This window comes from Bos indicus, chromosome 12 (genome assembly GCF_029378745.1).
Source record: "Bos indicus isolate NIAB-ARS_2022 breed Sahiwal x Tharparkar chromosome 12, NIAB-ARS_B.indTharparkar_mat_pri_1.0, whole genome shotgun sequence".
NCBI lineage: Eukaryota > Metazoa > Chordata > Mammalia > Artiodactyla > Bovidae > Bos > Bos indicus.
Genome location: NC_091771.1, coordinates 30,328,655 through 30,349,057, shown reverse-complemented (window position 1 = coordinate 30,349,057; position 20,403 = coordinate 30,328,655). Strand labels below are relative to the sequence as shown.

General features: G+C 36.7%; 1 protein-coding gene across 8 annotated transcripts in view; it reads right to left on the bottom strand.

Annotated features, from left to right (window-relative positions):
• The window catches only part of KATNAL1 (katanin catalytic subunit A1 like 1), a 59,151-nt gene that overhangs the window by 34,881 nt on the left and 3,867 nt on the right, over positions 1-20,403 (bottom strand). For 6 of the 8 annotated variants that reach the window (XM_070800218.1, XM_070800219.1, XM_070800214.1 and 3 more), the window contains exons 2-3: positions 7,495-7,667; positions 5,446-5,606 (exon numbers count right to left, since the gene is read on the bottom strand). In XM_070800218.1, coding sequence (XP_070656319.1) covers positions 5,446-5,606; positions 7,495-7,656 — 323 coding nt within the window. In that variant the 5' untranslated portion in view covers positions 7,657-7,667. Of the gene's footprint in view, positions 1-5,445; positions 5,607-7,494; positions 20,391-20,403 lie in introns of those variants that run through there. The other 2 variants (XM_070800217.1, XM_070800215.1) reach the window with 2 other exon arrangements.

The window sequence follows — 20,403 nt, the reverse complement described above, 5'->3', positions numbered from 1 at the left end:
CTTAAAATTTCTTTCTTAAAATGCCTTACTTGCTGATGACTCCCAAGTAACTAACTACTAATCCCAATTACTCTTAAACTCTGGCTCTCACTTTCAATTCCTATTCAACAGCTTTGTCTAGATGTTTAATTACGTAATTTTTCTCTCATTCTCTAAAGCTCATTAATCACCATATCCAGCCAATCCTAGCTCACTAACGGCTCTCACACCACTTCACAAGACTGCAAGCTCAGGAAGGCTGCACCCTGCCACACCCCTACAGAAGGACTGACACCCAGCAGAGCACCTGGCATACAACGGGGCCAGCACCATAGGCGAGGCTGTGCACAACGTCTGGATTATTTCTCATATTAGCTCCACTTCAGGGATGTGGACCTGGCCTACACTGCAGGCAGATTCTTTGCCATCTGAGACGCTAGAGAAGCCCCTAACATAGGGGTTGGATATATCAATAGTAGTGTTTTTTTCTTCCTAAGACTTCAAAGCAATTTTACAAAACAATCTCATCATGATATACATTTTAAAGAGGTGAAAACTGAGGCCGGTAGAAGTGAAATTAACTTGGAGGACCACTCCATTTAGTGGTGGCACTGATACAGAAACTTGCTCTCCCACCTCCCAACCCCAGGAAAGTTTCCCAGAGCCTTGGTGAGACACCGTAAAGATGAGAAGGCAGGGTACTCTGTATCAGTACCCGACCTTGGCCGTGACTGAGCTTTTTCCAGTGCAAACTGGGATTTTAATATGCGAGCAGTTACTTCATCTATTAGGGTATCCACAGAAAACACAGAGTAACGATTTTAATACCGAGTCAACAAGAATTTCCTCTTGGCTGAAATTCTACAGAAGAGCACAAAGTTGATAAAAATCAGTCTTCCCACCTATCTGTATGCAGAAATACACTATGCCATTTCCCTTGGTTCCAGGTGAAACAGCATTAGAGGGCCTGTTAGAGTTATCTTTTTAAACCTGAATGGAAGAAGCCAGATGATGCTTTTCAGGCTGGGTATCCTACTGCTACCGCCATCTCTCCCCAAAGATGTCACTTTAAAAGACCTAACACAATTATTTTTGAAGCTGAATAAAAAATACTTCGTTGAATATAATCTATGTCACATACTGCTCCTATACAGAAAATCTTAATTTCATGGCCTTAGGTCTCACTGGGAAAGATCATTTCTAAATGGCCTCATTAAAGAAACTATGCTTGATAAACTTACATGGCAAATATTATAAAATAATATAATTAACACAAGATATCTTTTAACTTGGGACACTAAGAATAATCTGGAAGCTCCATCTCTTTGGAGTTTAATTCTAATATTGCCAGTACTTCCCATTATAATTCTACTTTTGTAGCTCAGTTTCCCCCATATTCAAAGGCATTAAATCTAATTCATTTTAAAAGGCTGCTTTGATTTATCCAAGCAGCTTGGACCATGATTAAACTCAGAGGACACACAACATATAAGGTATAACCTGGAACGATACAGGAAACTACCACCAGAGACCACCAGTGTAACAGAAGCAGCTCTGTGTGAAAAGGACAGACCCACAAGCAGGGCTTCTGAATTAGTGGCTAACGGCAAACATCAGATGCATCCTGGAAACACTTTGTACAGAACAAGGTAAATTATATTTTCCGACTGGCCCACACTGCAATTTCAGTGTGGTATTACCAGAGAGAAATTTTTTAAATTACATTATTTATTTCACTAAGCATCTTCAGTTTCTTTAAGCATCTTTAAGTACTTCATTAAGTATTCTTCATTTTCCTTCTCTCCTACCCCCTCTAGTAAGAATTTAATCAAGTGCTTAACAGAATTATATATTATGTATTAGGATATATAGACACTTGTCAAAATATACCCACAAATATCACCAAGTATGTGTAGGAAAGTAACATGCAAGAGCTAAGACTTCAACTTGTTGAAGAGTTGAAGAGATCTGGGTTCAAATCCTGGCTCTGCCACTTTCTTGTTCAGACGACTTTGGGAAAATAAACTCTATAAGCTTCAATTACTTAGCTCTAGATGGAGTTCATAACAATAAATCAGCAATAGTAATATGGGTACACAATACAAGTAGCTATTTCATAGGATTACTGGAGGTTTAAATAAGAGAATGCTTGCAAAGCACAAAGTGACCGATAACTCGTTATCTCATCCTTTTCCTGAAAATGATTACCCACTTCATGAGGCTTGGACATCTAAAAAAACCACATCCTCTCTGCCAGAGTTATTCAAAATGTTTCAGAAAACTAAGGATTTATGTAAAATGTACTAGAAGGAAATAAAATTCCCTGAGGGATTTTATGAATGAGGCAGTATCATTTTAAAAATTCTGTTAGCTCTTAGTATTTACATGAAAGAACACTGTAGCACTTTATTTCAGAGTTGATGATTCATTTTAATTATTACATGCCAGTTACTATCTTAAACATTAAAATTTAATTTCATGAGGTAAACACCCCATTTTACAGAGAGTGAAGCTAAATGTTTAGAGGTTAAATAACTTGTACAAGGTCACAAACCAAGGAAGTATCAGAAGTAGAATTTAAACTCAGATCTCATGGACTCAAGTGTCTTCCCACCACACCAAGAAAATCTAAGGGCTATATTCACTTTCACTAGCTCTAGGTGGTATTTTACTACATTTGTTTTATGTGATCTGTAGAAGAAATGAAATTGTAAAAGGAAAAAAATTTATACAAATTCAATCTCCCATAACTTTTAGCCCTAATTCTATCAGCACTGCACACATTCTGTGCTACAATGAAGTTTACTTCATTCTGCCTTACATAGATATCACTATGCTGATGTTACTTGGTAAAGGATCTGTGAATTTGCTGATACAAAGATTTTAAAGTTTAAAACTCCTAATTCTATGATATTATTCATGGTATTAAATAGCATTCCTTCACTAGTAGAAGCTTGCTGTGTTGTTGAGTGATTTTCCATCACTGTTGATGATATATATGGAAATGGAAATCTTTTTTGCCAGGCAATATACAGTCTTAGATTTGCTTTTATTAAGGATTTCTGATCCACAGAGAAAATTTAGTATGGAGGAAGGAGGTTTGGAGAAACATATTCTGGTCCATTCACTTTCATTAAGAATAAGGCTTAAAACATAAGTATAAAAATAAATCAGATCTGTGCTACAAGGCGGTTAAGGGAGGTGAAAGAAAAGAAATAACTGGGTTGGTGTTTCTCTAATAAGAAGTTTTCAGGAAAGTGTTTATCAATGGGAAAATGCCAGTCACACTTTTTATTCAGTTTGAGCCGCAGATACTAGGGCTGTTATCTGTGGCCACTGCTTTCTGCAGTATATCATGGTGCTCTAGCAATTAAGAACAGGTACTTCCTACACTGAAAGTTAATCCTAGAGCCAGATGGCTTCACTGGAAAATTCTACCAAACATTTAAACATAATTAATGCCAATCCATCTAAAATCTTCCAGAAAACCGAAGAAGGGGGAACGCTTCAGACTCATTTTATGAAGCCAGCATTACCCTGAAACCAAAACTAGATTAGGACATGACAAGAAAAGAAAACTATAAGTCAATATCCTCAGTGAACACAGAGGTAAAATTTCTCAACAGAATATTAGCAAAGCAAATTCAACAACACATTAGAAGGATTATACACCATGACCAAGTAGGATTTATCCTTGGGATGCCAGGTTCAACACATACAAATCAATAAGCATGATCTCTCACATCAACAAAATAAAAGATAAAAATCATATGATCATCTCAATAGATGAAGAAAAGCACTCGACAAAATACAACATCCTTTCATGAGAAAAACCCTCAACAAACTGAAGGAACATACCTCAACATGATAAAGGCCATGTACGACAACAGCTAAATTATACTCAACAGTGAAAAATTGAAAGTTTCTCCTCTTAGATCAGGAACAAGACAAGGATGCCCTCACTCTCATCACTCTTATTCAACATAACACTGAAAGTTCTAGCTAGAGTAACTAGGCAAGACAAAGAAATAACAGGCATCCAAACTGGAACAGAATAAGCAAAAATCGTCATTATTTGCAACTGGTAAGATCTTAAATACAGGAAACCTTAAAGGCTCATCAGAAAACTACTGAAAACTAATCAATGAATTCAGCAGGATATATGATCAACATACAAAAATCAGTTGTGCCTCAATATATTAACAACAAAACATCTGAAAAAGAAATAAAATTATCCCATTCACACTGGCATCAAAAATAAAATACTTAGAAAAGAATCATCTTGTGTTTTTATAATGGGAATCATAAAATTATCTCTAACTCAGTGGAAAAAATCCTGAAGGAATAAATTAACTATTTTTCACAGTTTTTTAAATGCTTTTCGAAAATTTTAAGAGATCAACAAGCTAAACACATGATCACAGCTACTAATCAAAAGGAAATTTTATTTTCTGTGATGCAACACTCAGACCACAATATGACTTCACAAAAAAAGGGACTGAAAGCCAGAAAGAACTAAACTCAGCTCCTGGTCTAGCCTAACTTACAGGTCAAGGTCTCCCAGGCCTCAGTGTCCTTACTTGTAGAATTAATGAAGTTACTCGGTGTTGGCGGAATGCCTAATATGTGCCAAATGCTGCGTGAGCAGTGGAGTTTGCTATTTGTTATTTGTGTTGAGTAAATAAAGCCACGGTCCTTGCCCTTGCAAAACTCCTACCCTTGTCAAGAGACAAAGAAATACAACATAACTGGGATGAACACACTGTCATGCCTGGGCAAACCAGAAAAGGCTGCAAAGAGGAAAAACAGTTTAACTGAGACTTGAAGAACGAATATGAATTGCTTAGATGGGGATTATGGCTGTTCCTTGAGGAAGAACAGACTGTGCAAAGACAGGAAGGTAGCAAAGAACAAGAAGAGAGAGGTTTAATATAGACGGTGCACAGGCTGAGCATCAAGGAGATAAACTTCGAGCCTTACTGCCACACTATTGATTCACCCTTCCACCTTAAAGGAAAGGTAAGGTTCCTTCTACACTAAGATTCTGGAAACCGGCTGTAGGCCCAACCAGATGGATCCAATTTGTCCACCATTTCATCTGAAGTTGTTAGTCTTTTAAAGCAAAAAAGCTTTGATGTTGACATTACGAAATCCAAAAAGAACTTGCTTAATTGATAAATTTATCAGTTAAACTAAACTTTAGGACCAGCAGTGGATTTCTACTGTTATGATTACAGTAGTAAAATATTTCAAAAGCAAGATATATGACAAATGACATAGTTCTGTTCTTTATCAACTACAAACCCTGTAGACACACATGTGTGAAAATTATAAACAGCTACTAAATTTACATGCCACCCCAAAGAGTTTCTCATACTTGGTTCAAATAAAGGTTTACTCTCTTCACTCTGACCATCAATTAACTCAAGAAGTACCTAAGGAGAACAAACATAAAGTTCCACTTACTTGTGTTCTGCAGGTACGGGGGGCGGCCACACGGCAGGATCTCTAAACGGTTCATCTTGACAGGACACAGGGAAATCTGGGGGCCTGTCGATTTTAAAACTTTCCAAAGTACTGACAATACTTTTAACTTGTTCATATTCTTCCAATAATTCCTGCCGAACCTTTAAAAAAAAAATAGCCTTTATGCTACAAACTATTTACGTAAATTGCAAACAACAAACTGCTATAGAATGTTAGTTTTCTTAATGCCATTCAAAGTATGCAAAATGAGTCATTAAAACACAGTCAAAAAACCAAAGAACTATTTAAAGTAATATAGATAGGAGGGCAGGAATTGGTTTGGAAAAAGACATATATCTTTTCTTAAGGCAAGTAGTTATATATCTTTCATAAAGAAATTCTTTCTACCAAAGAATGTGATGACCATTAAGACAATTCAAAACAAGCAACTAAGTTATTAACCAGTAACCATTCCCAGAAATCTATAATGTTACGCTAAATTCTTTTAATATATTTGTAAATGACACCCTCAAAACTTGTCAGCCAAAATTTTCATTAGCATTTCCTATCCCCATTATCACAAGATATGAAATGCCTCTCACGGGCATCTAAAAGCCCTGAGTGGCATAATACTAAGAATTACCCATTTCCAGTTTAAGTTCTGCTTCATCAAAGTCTGAATTCTTTCGCCTTGTTTAAAAATCTTTCAACCTGGCTAAAGTTTAAGTTCAAAGGCAAGATTTTTCCCATATTTAAAAAACTTTACTGAGCGCTATGTGGAAACTCTTATGTTTTCAAATTTTGAGCCCAAACTAATTTTCAAAGGCAAACAGATAACAGATTGAAAATCACATGTATAAGCTAATTTCAATAATTCTAATTTTTTAACCAAAAAGCACACTTTACTATAAAGCAGAGCATAAGAAGCTTTCCCTTAACTTTATCTCAAACAACACATAAAAACATATAAACAAGTCACAGAACCAAAGAAAAATCTAAATTCACCTAATATATGCAATTATATGCTATACTGAGAGAAATAAAATTTCAGAACCTAATGGAAGTAAATATAGAAGTACCAGAATAGAAACGGTCACTATTTAACACAATTAAGAACATGTCAAAAATATTTCCATGCTGGATTAGTAAACAACTCTTGTCTATGGCTAGGACACCAGAGAGAAGAACTCAAAAATTTCAATTTGAGTTAAAACCAATATGTTGTTCTCACTCAACATAATTTGGTAACACTTAAGTTGGAAAATAAGCCAAATTCACCCTGAAAACTTAGTAAAACATCAATTTCTGACCAGTGGAAAACTTAAAAGAAACACTTGAAAGGCATTAGCACATAAATGAAACTTCAAAAAAGTGCTTGACTTTGTACTTTTAATTTTAAAAGGATTTTAAGTTTTAAGACTAAATGGGGAAATTGTAATTCAAGTTTTTATTAATATTATAAAATTGTATAGTCAAGACACAGTAAATATATTACTGTTTTTTATTAGATTACTGACTCCTTTGTATTTGTAAAGAGTCTTTCAAAAGAAGAGGAAACTTTTTTAAAGGAAAAGTTTTGTGAAATGGGTCAAAATTACATGTAAAAATGAAAGGGGAAAGGGCAAGTAGAAATACCTCATTTCTACAACTTGTAACCATACACAATTAGTCAACTGAGGAGGAAAAAACAATTAGAATCAATCTGAATTAAATGGCTTCGAAATACGTCTCAAAAATACTGAGTTGACCAAAAAGTTCATTCTGTTTTAAGTAAACCTAAAAGACATATTATTCATTTTCACCAAGGCTTTTAATGAACAATGTGTTCACTAACTGAACAAACTTTTTGGCCAAATCAATATATTATGAAAAACATACACATGTTAACTAGGAAAGACAGAAAAACTATCCAGAGTACATTTTAAATATACTTCAGCAGTCAGACAAAAGAGAACTACTCGCAAAATCTCAAACTGATTTTTCAGCTCATATCTCTCCAGCGCAGCAGACCGCTGTCCTCACCCCCTGAACACTTCCATGGGCTCTTACCTGCTGCCATCTGCCTTTGACCGCTGGGTCTCTGACTGACTGGCAATGTCTCTGAATCTGCTGGATCACCCCCTGGTAATATACCATGGATGAGTCATAATTTCCAAGAAGTGCATATTCTCTTCCTTTCTTTGCATTGTCACAAATCTCAGCCAAATTCATCCTTCAGAGATCTAAACATAAAATACAGTGGCTTTTTATTAAGTTTTCAGTACTGACTTTAAAGCATTTATTACACTTTAAAAGATCTGCTTAAAACTACTTTGAAAGTCAAAATGTTTCTCTCATTCTTTGAGGTTATCTGAATGCATCTTATAATGATACTGAACAAAGTTCCCAAGTTTGGAAATGCACAGATTACAAAAGAGCACCCAAGGAGATAACTAGAGAAATGACACAGCTCTGCACTATCGATTTATGTTACAGCTACATAAACTGGACACCAGTTCTCCTTGCCCATTTATAATCACCACAAGCTGCAATAACAGTAAAGATCAACTTGCTTCATTTTAGTCTGTTTATTCTTGACAATGTAAAGCTAAATATATAAATAGCTCACATTTTCCATCAACATCAATTAAAACTGCAAAAATTATTTTTCACTAAAACTATCTGGCCCCAAGAACAAAAAGGGAAGGAACTTTTTGACTTATGGAACACATTTTAAAAGTACAGCCTATAGTTGTCCATGCATCATTTACATACATTTAAGTGTTTCATACAACTTAAATCTAAGCAAAAACCTCAAAAACCTGTGAATTTAACTATCTGATGCTCCCCATCTGGTAATCTTCTATGATCCTGCCATTCTCTTGAGCTTTTTGCCTGTGCAAATCACGATCATTAATCTTCCCCTTCTACAAGAAACTAGGAAAAATACCATCTGAACCTCTGGTTTCTACCAAAGCCCTCCAGCTCAATAATTCTGGCTTTTCCAGGCTTCTCAACAGTCCCCCAAGATCATCCAAGGCTTCTAAGCAAAGATACTTTCCACTGAAAACTGTCCAGAGATCCAGGAGAATGACATCTTGGGAAGGAGTCCAAATTGACCTACTCTTACTTCCTGGAACAGTAAACCAAGAAATACACTTAGCAGAGAAAAATCATTTTGTCCCATGCTTTCCTGAGGGGATTAAATTGTGATGGGAGTAGCCTGGCTCTTCCTCTCTACCTCTTATCTGTTCTTAAGGGGCTCAGAACCTCTTCCTCAAAACTAACTACAACTACTTCTAGTCATTTTAGCTGACTCCAGTACATTCTTGAAAAGATTAAAGTCGTTTCTTTTTATGTGTTCTCCCATTTTAGTTGCCCCTTCTCCCAGCATAGGTTCCTTGAAGGCAGCATTTATGTTACTTGAGAATCACACTGCAGCAAATAGTATACTACTCTCACAAAGTAAGAAATTTCAACATTCAGTAGATCTACCCACAGAATATATGACAACCATGGAAAGCCTCTTCTTCAAATTACAATTCTTCAAATGAGTCCTTAGACAAAAGCATTCATTCTGCTAATATATGCGGGCATGCAAAGATGCACAATGGAAATATTTCCATGTAAAGCAGGGTCAGCAAACTTTCCCTGTGAATGGCTAGAGTAAATATTTTTAGCTTTGAGGGGCAACAGGAAAAACTGAGGGTATTATGTTAGTTATATAAAAGAGACAAAAATGTCCACAATTTTTATCAACAAAATTCAAACTATTATAGTAGCAATCATTGAGTACAACTTTTTGCAGAACAGGGGATATGATTTCATGTAGTTGGGATTCATAGTTAGTGTTTCCTATCATCCAGATCAACTGCAAATGTTCATGTGTCAATACTGCTTTTTAGTAAGATTTACGCATTTCATGTTTTAAAGTGTTTGTTTACCAAGAGAGGTATTATCACATGCTGATATCAAATCACAAGCATATAATTTCTTTTTTTTTTTTTTTAAGCATATAATTTCAATCCAGCATATTTGCTATTTGAAAAGCATTTGAAGGTTTTATTCTTCTCTTGATAAGTCATTACACTGTATATTAATCAATTCCAAATGAAGGTTAAGTGGAAGTATCTCCATTACACAGTTAAATGGATTTTGTAATACGGAAATTTCCTTTGCACTTGCATCAAAGTAGTTTGAGCTCAAATACACTGAAAATCTGGGTGGGAACAGAGATCTCACTTCTTTAACTTTTGACAGTGTAGATAGCTACATATTATAAAATAACTCAGTACTACTTGTGATTCAAACATTAGCTGGCATCAAAATAACTTTAGTTTTGCATGTAAGCAGTCTGATCCTGAAATTTTCCATTGAATTTATTAAGAAACATTATCAAACCTGGACTGGCAACTCGTTTCACAGTCCAGGTTCGATGCACGATACTGGATGCTTGGGGCTGGTGCACTGGGACGACCCAGAGGGAGGGTATGGGGAGGGAGGAGGGTTCAGGATGGGGAACACAGGTATACCTGTGGCGGATTCATTTCGATATTTGGCAAAACTAATACAATATTGTAAAGTTTAAAAATAAAATAAAATTAAAAATAAATAAACAAACCCATATACACCCCCCCCACCAAAAAAAAATCACTCAGACCACAATATAGAGCATTTCCATAAGTAGAAAGAAATCTTCATGTCCCTCCAAGTCCATGGCCTTCTTCCAAGGACATACTGTCCCAATTTCTATCACCATAGACCACTTTTCTCTGATTTGAACCTCATACAGGTAGAATCATACAATATGTTCTCTTTGTTTTTTGGTTTATTTCACTTAGCATTTGCCTGTTACATTCATCCGTGTTGTTGAGGGTGTTGGTAATTCTTTTTGTTGCTAAGTAGCATCTCATTCTATGAATAAAATATACAGAATTTGCCCTTCAAAAAAAAAAAAAAGAAACATTATCAAGTCTGCAGCAAAACTGCTTTCCAAAGCTATTCAGTGTTCAATAACAGTGGATGAGAACAGTTCCTCTCATTCAGAAAAAGTTCAAACTAGCCCGTAACTCAAGACTGCAATAGAACTTCGCCACTACAAGCCACGAACTGCTGTGGTAGGGATACGTCAGGATATTCTGCTTCTGACAAAAATTCAAGGAACTGACAATGGTTAAGTCCTCAAGAACAACACTCCTGCGTCTTAAGACACTAACGGTTTCTTACCACGTGATAGATTCAAATATTCTCTGCAAAATACCTGCTGATTATAAAAAAGTCAAGAACCATCAACTTTAACCACCCTATGTTTTCCCAGCATAGTAAATTTGTTCACGTAAGCCTTTTTCTCTTCTATACATTTTTTTTTTTTTTTTTACCACCACTAGCTCCAACACATCAGATTCCACTTCAGGTTGTACAGAATAAGTGTATTCTCAACTTTTTAATAAATATTCCTGTCTGTAGCTATTCCACAAACACTATTCATTAAACGTATTTCTTCAGTAACTTCCAAGTCAGCATTGACTTTGCAAATAAACACTTAGCTGTTTTGGTAACATCTGTCAATTCATCAAGAGCCAAGGAAAACCACTCAAAATCGTTTGCCTTGTTTTTTTAATTGACTGATGTCCTCAACTATTCTAGCAATTGTTCTCACCAAAAGGCTAATAGTCTTAAACAAGTTTATTTTCTCCAGACACATTTCTTTGGCTGCTACAGTCAAATAAGATTCACTTAAGTCACCATCGGCACATAACTTTCTTGTTTGGCTAAATAATGAGACACTCGAGAAACTTACTCCAGGTGCAGCCTGATTTTTGTTTTTTAATTTTGTGAAGAAATTCTGCTTGAAAAGATACTCCTTTTTAAGTTTTCTAGCCACTGCTTTCCTACGAATTGGGAATACCACGATGAGTGATTCACCTGGTAATATCAGTGTAAACTGTATTTCTTCAGTACAGCTATAGCGTCATTGCATAATAATCACAGTGCTTTGTCATCCTGTTCAATACTCCTCACTTCATTGTGCTTTAAAAGTATAAATACATCAAATCCATTTTTCTCTTCTTTTCTGTTTTTAACGTGACAGGAATCCGCTGATAATAAAGTAAAAAGTCAGAGTACAGGGACACGGAGGGCACATAAGACACTGTGACGGCAGTGCACAGCAAGAGGCACTCAGACACCATCAAGTCACTACTGGCACTACTCAACTTTGTACAAAAGCATCCACAGACAATATGAAAACAAATGAGTGTGGTTGTGTTCCAATAAAACTTTATTTACAGACATTGATAACTGAATTTCATTTATTTTCACATGTCACGAAACATTATTCCTCGTTTGACTTCTTTAACTGTTAAAAAAAATGAAAAAAATATTCTTAGTTCATGTGTGTCTGTGTTAAGTCTCTCAGTATGGTCCAACTCTTTGTGACCCCATGGACCATAGCCCACCAGGCTTCTCTGTCCATGGAATTCTCCAGGCAAGAATACTGAAGTGGGTTGCCATTCCCTTCTCCAGTGGATCTTCCTGACCCAGGGATCAAACCCGGATCTCCTGCTCTGCAGGCAGATTCTTTACCATCTGAGCCACCAGCTGTTCAAAAACAAGTTGCAGACTAGATTTGGTCCCCAGATTGTAGTTTGCAAACTCCTGCTTTCAGCTTCTGTCTTAAAGAATCTAGGAAAATAAAGGCACATTAAATCCAAAAGAAGTAGAAGGAAGAACACAACACAGTTGAAAGCAAAAATCAATAAAATAGAAACAAGAAAAAATTTTTCAATGTAGTAAAAAGTTGGTTCTTTGAAGAAATCATTAAAAATGATTAAACCTCTAGTTATACTAATCAAGAAAGGGAGAGAGAAAACACAAATTACCAAAATCAGGAATGAAGGAGGGGCCATCACTACAAACTGTAGAGATAGTCACAACATACTAAAGCTATTTCTGAAGAAGAAATAATTAATCTGAATAGTCCTGTGTCAATCAATGAACTTCAATTTGTAGTTTAAAATCTTCCCATTAAAGAAAAACAAACAACAAAACCAACACTCCAAATCCAAAAGACTTCATGAGTGAATTCTTCCAAGTATGTAAGGAAAAAAAAATAAAACAATTTCCAAACAAACTCTCTCAGAAAAAGAAATGGGTGGAAAAACTTCCAACTCATATTTTAAGACCAGTGTTAGCCTGATATCAAAACCAGACATTTTAAGAAAAGAAACTTACCTACCAGTATCCCTCAGGAACATAGATACAAAAATATTTAAATTTTAGCTAATCAAATCCAGTATATAAAAAGGATAATGCATTATGACCAAGTGGAGTTTATATTAAAAAATTCAAGGTGGTATCTACTTAAAAAACCAATCAATCTTAAGAGACTCAGAAATAAAACATGATCATCTGAACAGATGCAGAAAAAGTAGTGGACAAAACTCAATACCATTCATGATAAGAACTCTTAGTGAACTAAGAACAGAAATTCCTCAATCTAGTAAAGAGCAGATATCATCAGATTAACTGTGAAAGAACTGAATGCTGCTGCTGCTAAGTCGCTTCAACCACGTCCGACTCTGTGCAACCCCAAAAATGGCAGCCCTCCAGGCTCCCCCGTCTCTGGGATTCTCCAGGCAAGAACACTGGAGTGGGTTGCCATTTCCTTCTCCAATGCATGAAAGTGAAAAGTGAAAGTGAAGCTGCTCAGTCCTGTCCGACTCTTAGGGACCCCATGGACTGCAGCCTACCAGGCTCCTCCCATGGGATTTTCCAGGCCAGAGTACTGGAGTAGGTTGCCATTGCCTTCTCCAGAAAAAACTGAATACTCTCTACCAAAATCAAGAAAGAATAAGCAAGGCCAGTGAATCTCCTCTCAACGCTTCTATTCAACATGACAGCTATAGGTTCTAACCAGTGCAAGTAGCCAAGAAAAAAATAAAAGGGATACATATTAGAAAAGTGGAAGGAAAATTCTCTTATTCACATACAATGTTAATTGTTAATGGAGAAAATTCTAGGGAATCTATAATAATTACTAGAACTAATAAGTGAATTTTGTAAAGTTGCAGGATACAAGGTTAATATTCAAAAATCAATCGTATTTCTACATAATAACAATAAAAAAATTGAAAACTAAAGTCAAAACAGTAAAATCATTCAAAAATACTAAATACCCCAGGGATAAACGGAACAAAATATATGTAAGATCTGGGCACTGAGAAATTAAAGATGACCTAAGTTAATAGATATACATACATGTGTGTATGTGCACATGCATTTATGAATTGAAACCCCCAATGTCAATTCACTTGAAAGTGATTCACAGACTCAACGAAATCCCAATCAAGATCCCAGCAGCCTTTCTTATAAAAACTGACAAGCTGATTTAACACTTAGATGGAAATACAAAGGACATAGAACAGCCAAAACAGTTTCAAAAATTATAGTAAAGTAGGACAACTTATACTGATTCCAAGATTTATTATAAAATTAACAGGAATCAAGACAGCATGGGATTGGCATAAAGATAGACACAGACCAATGGAACAAATCAGAGTCCAGAAAGATCGATACATATATGGCCAATTAAAACGAAAATATATATATATATATATATTTTCCCCCAAAAAAGGTGTTGAAACAGCTAGATATCCATATAAGGAAGAAAAAAAAATTCTGAATCTCAAGTCTTACCTCACAACATATACAAAATTTAACTCAAAATGAATGACTCAAATATAAGAATTAAAACTACAAAATTTACAACCTAAGATTGTGGGGATATTTTGTACTTGTCCCCTAAACCCCAGTTTCTACAAAGCAACGTGTAATGGGGCATGTGGTAACAGCAAATGCAGCAGATTGCATTATCAAAGAATCTTAAATTCAGGGAACCCAAATCTATCATACTGAACACCATGCATGCCTACCCTTTGTTCCAGATGAAGATACTATCTTTCTTTCAAGGCTGTAAGCAAGCCTAACCTTTCCTCTGGACACTCTATCTACCTGCCAAGGCTGTTCAATTTGGTATTTCAATTATCCGGGGTAGTCTTTGTCTTTTCTACATTGAATCTTTTTGTCTATCACATGTCTTTCTTCCTTTCTTGGTTCACTCTCTTGTTGTTCAGTTGTTAAGTTGTATCTGACTCTTTGCAACCCCATAGACTGCAGCACACCAGCCTCCTGTCCTTCACCATCTCGAGGAGTTTGCTCAAACTCATGTCCACTGAGTCAGTGATGCTACCCAACCAACTCATCCTCTGCTCCCTCCTTCTTCTTTTGCCTTCAATCTTCCTCAGCATCACAGTCTTTTCCAACAAGTCGGCTCTTTGCATCAGGTGGCCAGAGTATTGGAGCTTTAGCATTAGTTCTTCCGATGAATAATCACAGTCAGTTTCCTTGAGGATTGACTGGTTTGATCTCCTCACTGTCCAAGGTACTCTCAAGAGTCTTCTCCAGCATCACAATTCAAAAGCATCAATTCTTCAGCACTCAGGCTTCTTTATGGTCCAACTCTCACATCTGTACATGACTACTGGAAAAACCATACCTCTGACTATATGAACCTTTGTCAGCAAAGTGATGTCTCTGCTTTTTCATAGGCTGTCTAGGTTTATCATAGCTTTCCTTCCAAAGAGCAAGTGTCTCCTTTATAGAATACATTTTCTGTAAATGGAGAGTAAAATAAAATTTTGAGACTATGCATGCCTTAAAACACCTTTATTAAACTATCTTCATACTTCAGTGATAGTCTGGCTGATTACTGAATTTTCATTTGCAAATAATTTCCTTTAAAAATGTAAAAGCATTGCTCTATTACCTTCTAAGTTTTTTTTTTTTTAGGTTTTAAGCTTTTTTTTTATTTTTAAACTTTACATAATTGTATTAGTTTTGCCAAATATCAACCTTCTAAGTTTTAAGATTAAGTTGAGGCAACTAAAGTCATTCAAATTCCTGATTGCTTATATATCATGCCTTTTTCCCTTTCTGCAAACTTACAGGATCTTCTCTTTGACACAAGTTTCCAAAAACGATTGATGATATGCTTTGACATGGGTCTATATGTGATTCTTCCAAACTAGAAACTGCTGCTGCTGCTGCTGCTAAGTTGCTTCTGTCGTGTCCGACTCTGTGCGACTCCACAAGACGGCAGCCCACAGGCTCCCCCATCCCTGGGATTCTCCAGGCAAGAACACTGGAGTGGGTTGCCATTTCCTTCTCCAATGCATGAAAGTGAAAAGTGAAAGGGAAGTCGCTCAGTCGTGTCCGACTCTAAAGACCCCATGGACTGCAGCCTACCAGGCTCCTCCGTCCATGGGATTTTCCAGGCAAAGTACTAGAGTGGGGTGCCATTGCCTCCTCTGAAAACTAGTGTCTTTCAATTTTAGGAAAACTTCTGAATTATTTCGTTGATGATTTCTTTCCATTTTTCTCTCTTCTGAACACCTTTTATTTAGCTATTGGACTTTCTAGGTTAGCCCTCTAATTTTCTTATTTTCTCTCTTTGCTGTTTTGCTCAACTTTCTTCTAGATTTTCTCAACTTTCTATTCTAGCTCCTCTCTATAAAGTATTTTTCTCCTTTTGCTCTTTATTATTGAAGTATATAACACACAGAGTAAACACATCTTCAGTGAATTTTAAAACGGATTACACCCAGGTAACACCCACATCAAGACATGGAACATTTTCACACCCCACTGAAGTCATGTCTCCTCACAACTAGTACTTGCCCTCCAGGGCAACTACTATTCTCACTTCCGTTGCCACTGAGTGTTGCGTGCTTTTTTTTTTTTTTTTTAATCAGCTTTATTGAAGTATAATTTTTATACCATGAAATTCACTCGTTTTAAGAGTACAATTTTATTTCTTTTGAAAAATGTGTACAACTGCATGCATTCTTCCACTCATTAATCACCACAGATTTGTCTTTTCTGGAATGTGACATAAATAGAATCATATAGCATATATTCTGGTGTTTGACTTCTTTCATTTAGAATAATGCTTTTGAGATTCAACCATATTGTTGTATTTTATTGTATACAACAACCATATTGTTGTATGCTTTTATTGCTGAGTGCTGCTACTGCTGCTGCTAAGTTGCTTCAGTCGTGTCTGACTCTGTGCGACCCCATAGACAGCAGCCCACCAAGCTCCGCCGTCCCTGGGATTCTCCAGGCAAGAACACTGGAGTGGGTTGACATTTCCTTCCCCAATGCATGAAAGTGAAAAGTGAAAGTGAAGCTGCTCAGTCGTGTCTGACTCCCAGTGACGCCATGGACTGCAGCCTACCAGGCTCCTCCGTCCATGGGATTTTCCAGGCAAGAGTACTGGAGTGGGTTGCCATTGCCTTTTCCTTACTGCTGAGTAGCACCTCATTATATGAATATACTAAAATGCATTTACTCATTCACCAGTTCTCCATAATGCACTTCAGAGAAACAACCAAAAGTACAGGATACATCCTTGACCAAGACTTCACAGTATTTGCACTGAGGTTATATCTAAAATTTCAAGGTACAAAAAATACAACCCATTATAAGAGTGAGGCAAATACTAAAACATATGGCAAAATTACTGCTATTATCAAAAGTATTTGATAATCTAATAGTCACTACAAAATAAGTATACTTAGAAACACAGGAGCAAGCCATTTAAAAATGAATAGACATGTTTGAAAAAGAATCAAGAACAACTTCTAGCATTAAAATGAAATGTTCACTGAAATGAAAAACTCGGTGCACTGAGGAAACAGCAGATCAGGCACAGCTGAAGGGAGGATCAAGAAACCAGAATATAGTGCTACAGAACTTGCCCAGAATGCAGCACATAAACACAGAATAAGCAAGCAAAGATAAGAAATGCAGAGAGTACAAAGACCTGGCCCAATATACGTCTACTATGAATTCTAGGAGAAAAAAAGGGGAGAGCAATATTCAATACATAATGGCTAAAGCTTCTTCTTTTTTTTTTCTTATTTTTCTGGGCTCCAAAACCACTACAAATGGTGACTGCAGCCATGAAATTAAAAGACGCTTACTCCTTGGAAGGAAAGTTATGACCAATCTAGATAGCATATTCAAAAGCAGAGACATTACTTTGCCAACAAAGGTTCGTCTAGTCAAGGCTATGGTTTTTCCTGTGGTCATGTATGGATGTGAGAGTTGGACTGTGAAGAAGGCTGAGCACCAAAGAATTGATGCTTTGGAACTGTGGTGCTGGAGAAGACTCTTGAGAGTCCCTTGGACTGCAAGGAGATCCAACCAGTCCATTCTGAAGGAGATCAGCCCTGGGATTTCTTTGGAAGGAATGATGCTAAAGCTGAAACTCCAGTACTTTGGCCACCTCATGTGAAGAGCTGACTCATTGGAAAAGACTCTGATGCTGGGAGGGATTGGGGGCAGGAGGAGAAGGGGATGACAGAGGATGAGATGGCTGGATGGCATCACTGACTCGATGGACGTGAGTCTGGGTGAACTCCGGGAGTTGGTGATGGACAGGGAGGCCTGGCGTGCTGCGATTCATGGGGTCGCAAAGAGTCGGACACGACTGAGTGACTGATCTGAAAACTTCTTCAAAATCTATATAAGACAGTAACTCTGTTTCAAAATAAATAAAAACAAGTCCACATCTAGGACAACTTAGTAAAACTGCAAAACCTAAAAGCAATAGAGAGAAATGATATATTGTCAACAAAGGAAAAATAATATATTGACAGCTAACTTTTCAAAAGGAATATTGGAAAAAAAAAAACAAAAAACAAAAGGAATATTGGAAGCCTGGAGGCAGCAGAATAATCTCTCTCATGTGCTACTAGTGGGAGACTGCCAATCTAGACTTGTATACCAAGCTAAACTATTCAAGTGTGAAGGCAATATTAAAATTTCAGGCAGAAAAACCTGGGTATGAATCCAGGAACCATAAATTTTTAGTTGTGATCTCAAGCAAATCATGTAACTTCTCTTGGCCTCAGTTCTACACCTATAAAAAAAGGGAAACTAATATTTACCATCACAAGGTTATTGCAAAAATTAAATGTGAAGTACATTAGCATCATTCCAAGCACATAACACTGAATCAATGTAAGCTATTATTTTCACTCCACACTCAACATTAATGCATAAGTTTGAAGCTGCTACATTCAACTAACCCAGTTTTCATTATAATTCCTAGAAGCTGTACCACAACTTTAATTACTTTTAACCATAACCTCTTTGAATAGAGGTTTTAAAAGGTTTAACCATTTAAACTCTTTGAAATATAAGAGGATTTTTTAAAAAATCTCCTTGAATTTAAATTAGAAGAGTTTCTAGAACTTTTAAATGCTCAGGTTACATCTGAAGGAGGCATAGATATTTTAACAATGACACATACTTGACAATACTTCTCTTATTTTGAGAATACTTCTCTTATTCATTCAAAAATGAATCAGCATCTTCTTACAATATTTACAATTGAACTGACCCAGTAGAGTTGCCCTATACACAACAGTCCATGTAATATCTTCAAGGAGAGTTCTAGTCTCAGGACAAAAAGAGATCAGTTCAAGTTCATGCTTAGACCAAGAAGACAAAATACTGCCTCATTTGGTTCTACATAATTATGACTTGTCTCCTTCATGACTCAGATCTAAAAGTAACAAATTCCTGGTTCCAACCTATCTCTCCCGAAGCATCTCCAACCACACCCTTCTCTTCTTTAAATCTACCATCAACCCACAATACAATGTGGGTTGTATTGCACACACACAAAGCTTTCTTCCCAGTATAACTGGATTTCTCTCTTATACCAAGACCAAGAACTCCAGTGTTCTTGCATGGAGAATCCCAGGGATGGGGGAGCCTGGTGGGCTGCCATCTATGGGGTCGAATAGAGTCGGACATGACTGAAGCGACTTAGCAGTAGCAGTAGCAGCAAGACACACATTTGGGAAAACTAAAGTGTGAAGTCATGTGGGCCTTAGGAAGCATCACTATAAACAAAGCTAGTGGAGGTGATGGAATTCCAGCTGAGCTATTTCAAATCCTAAAAGATGATGCTATGAAAGTGCTGCACTCAATATGCCAGCAAATTTGGAAAACTCAACAGTGGCCATGGGACTAGAAAAGGTCAGTTTTCATTCCAATCATAAAGAAAGGCAATGCCATAGAATGCTCACACAATTGCACTCAATTGCACTACCACACAATTGCACTCATCTCACACGCTAGCAAAGTAATGCTCAAAATTCTCCAAGCCAAGCTTCAGTAATACGTGAACCGTGAACTTCCAGATGTTCAAACTGGATTTAGAAAAGGCAGAGGAACCAGAGATCAAATTGCCAACATCCACTGGATCATGGAAAAAGCAAAAACATCTATTTCTGCTTAATTGACTACCCCCAAAGCCTTTGACTGTGTGGATCACTGTAGAATCAACTGTAGAAAATTCTTAAAAAGATGGGAATACCAGACCATCTGACCTGCCTCTTGAGAAATCTGTATGCAGGTCAGGAAGCAACAGTTAGAACTGGACATGGAACAAAAGACTGGTTCCAAATAGGAAAAGGAATGTGTTAAGGCTGTATATTGTCACCCTGCTTATTTAACTTACATGCAGAGTACATCATGAGAAACGCTGGGCTGGATGAAGCACAAGCTGAAATCAGGATTGCTGGGAGAAAATTCATAATCTCAGATATGCAGATGACACCACCCTTACGGCAGAAAGTGAAGAAGAACTAAAGAGCCTCTTGATGAAAGTCAAAGAGGAGAGTGAAAAAGTTGGCTTAAAGCTCAACATTCAGAAAATGAAGATCATGGCATCTGGTCCCATCACTTCATGGCAAATAGATGGGGAAACTGTGGCTGATTTTATTTTTTCAGGCTCCAAAATCACTGCAGATGGTGACTGCAGCCATGAAATTAAAAGACGCTTACTCCTTGGAAGGAAAAGTTATGACCAACCTAAACAGCATATTAAAAAGCAGAGACATT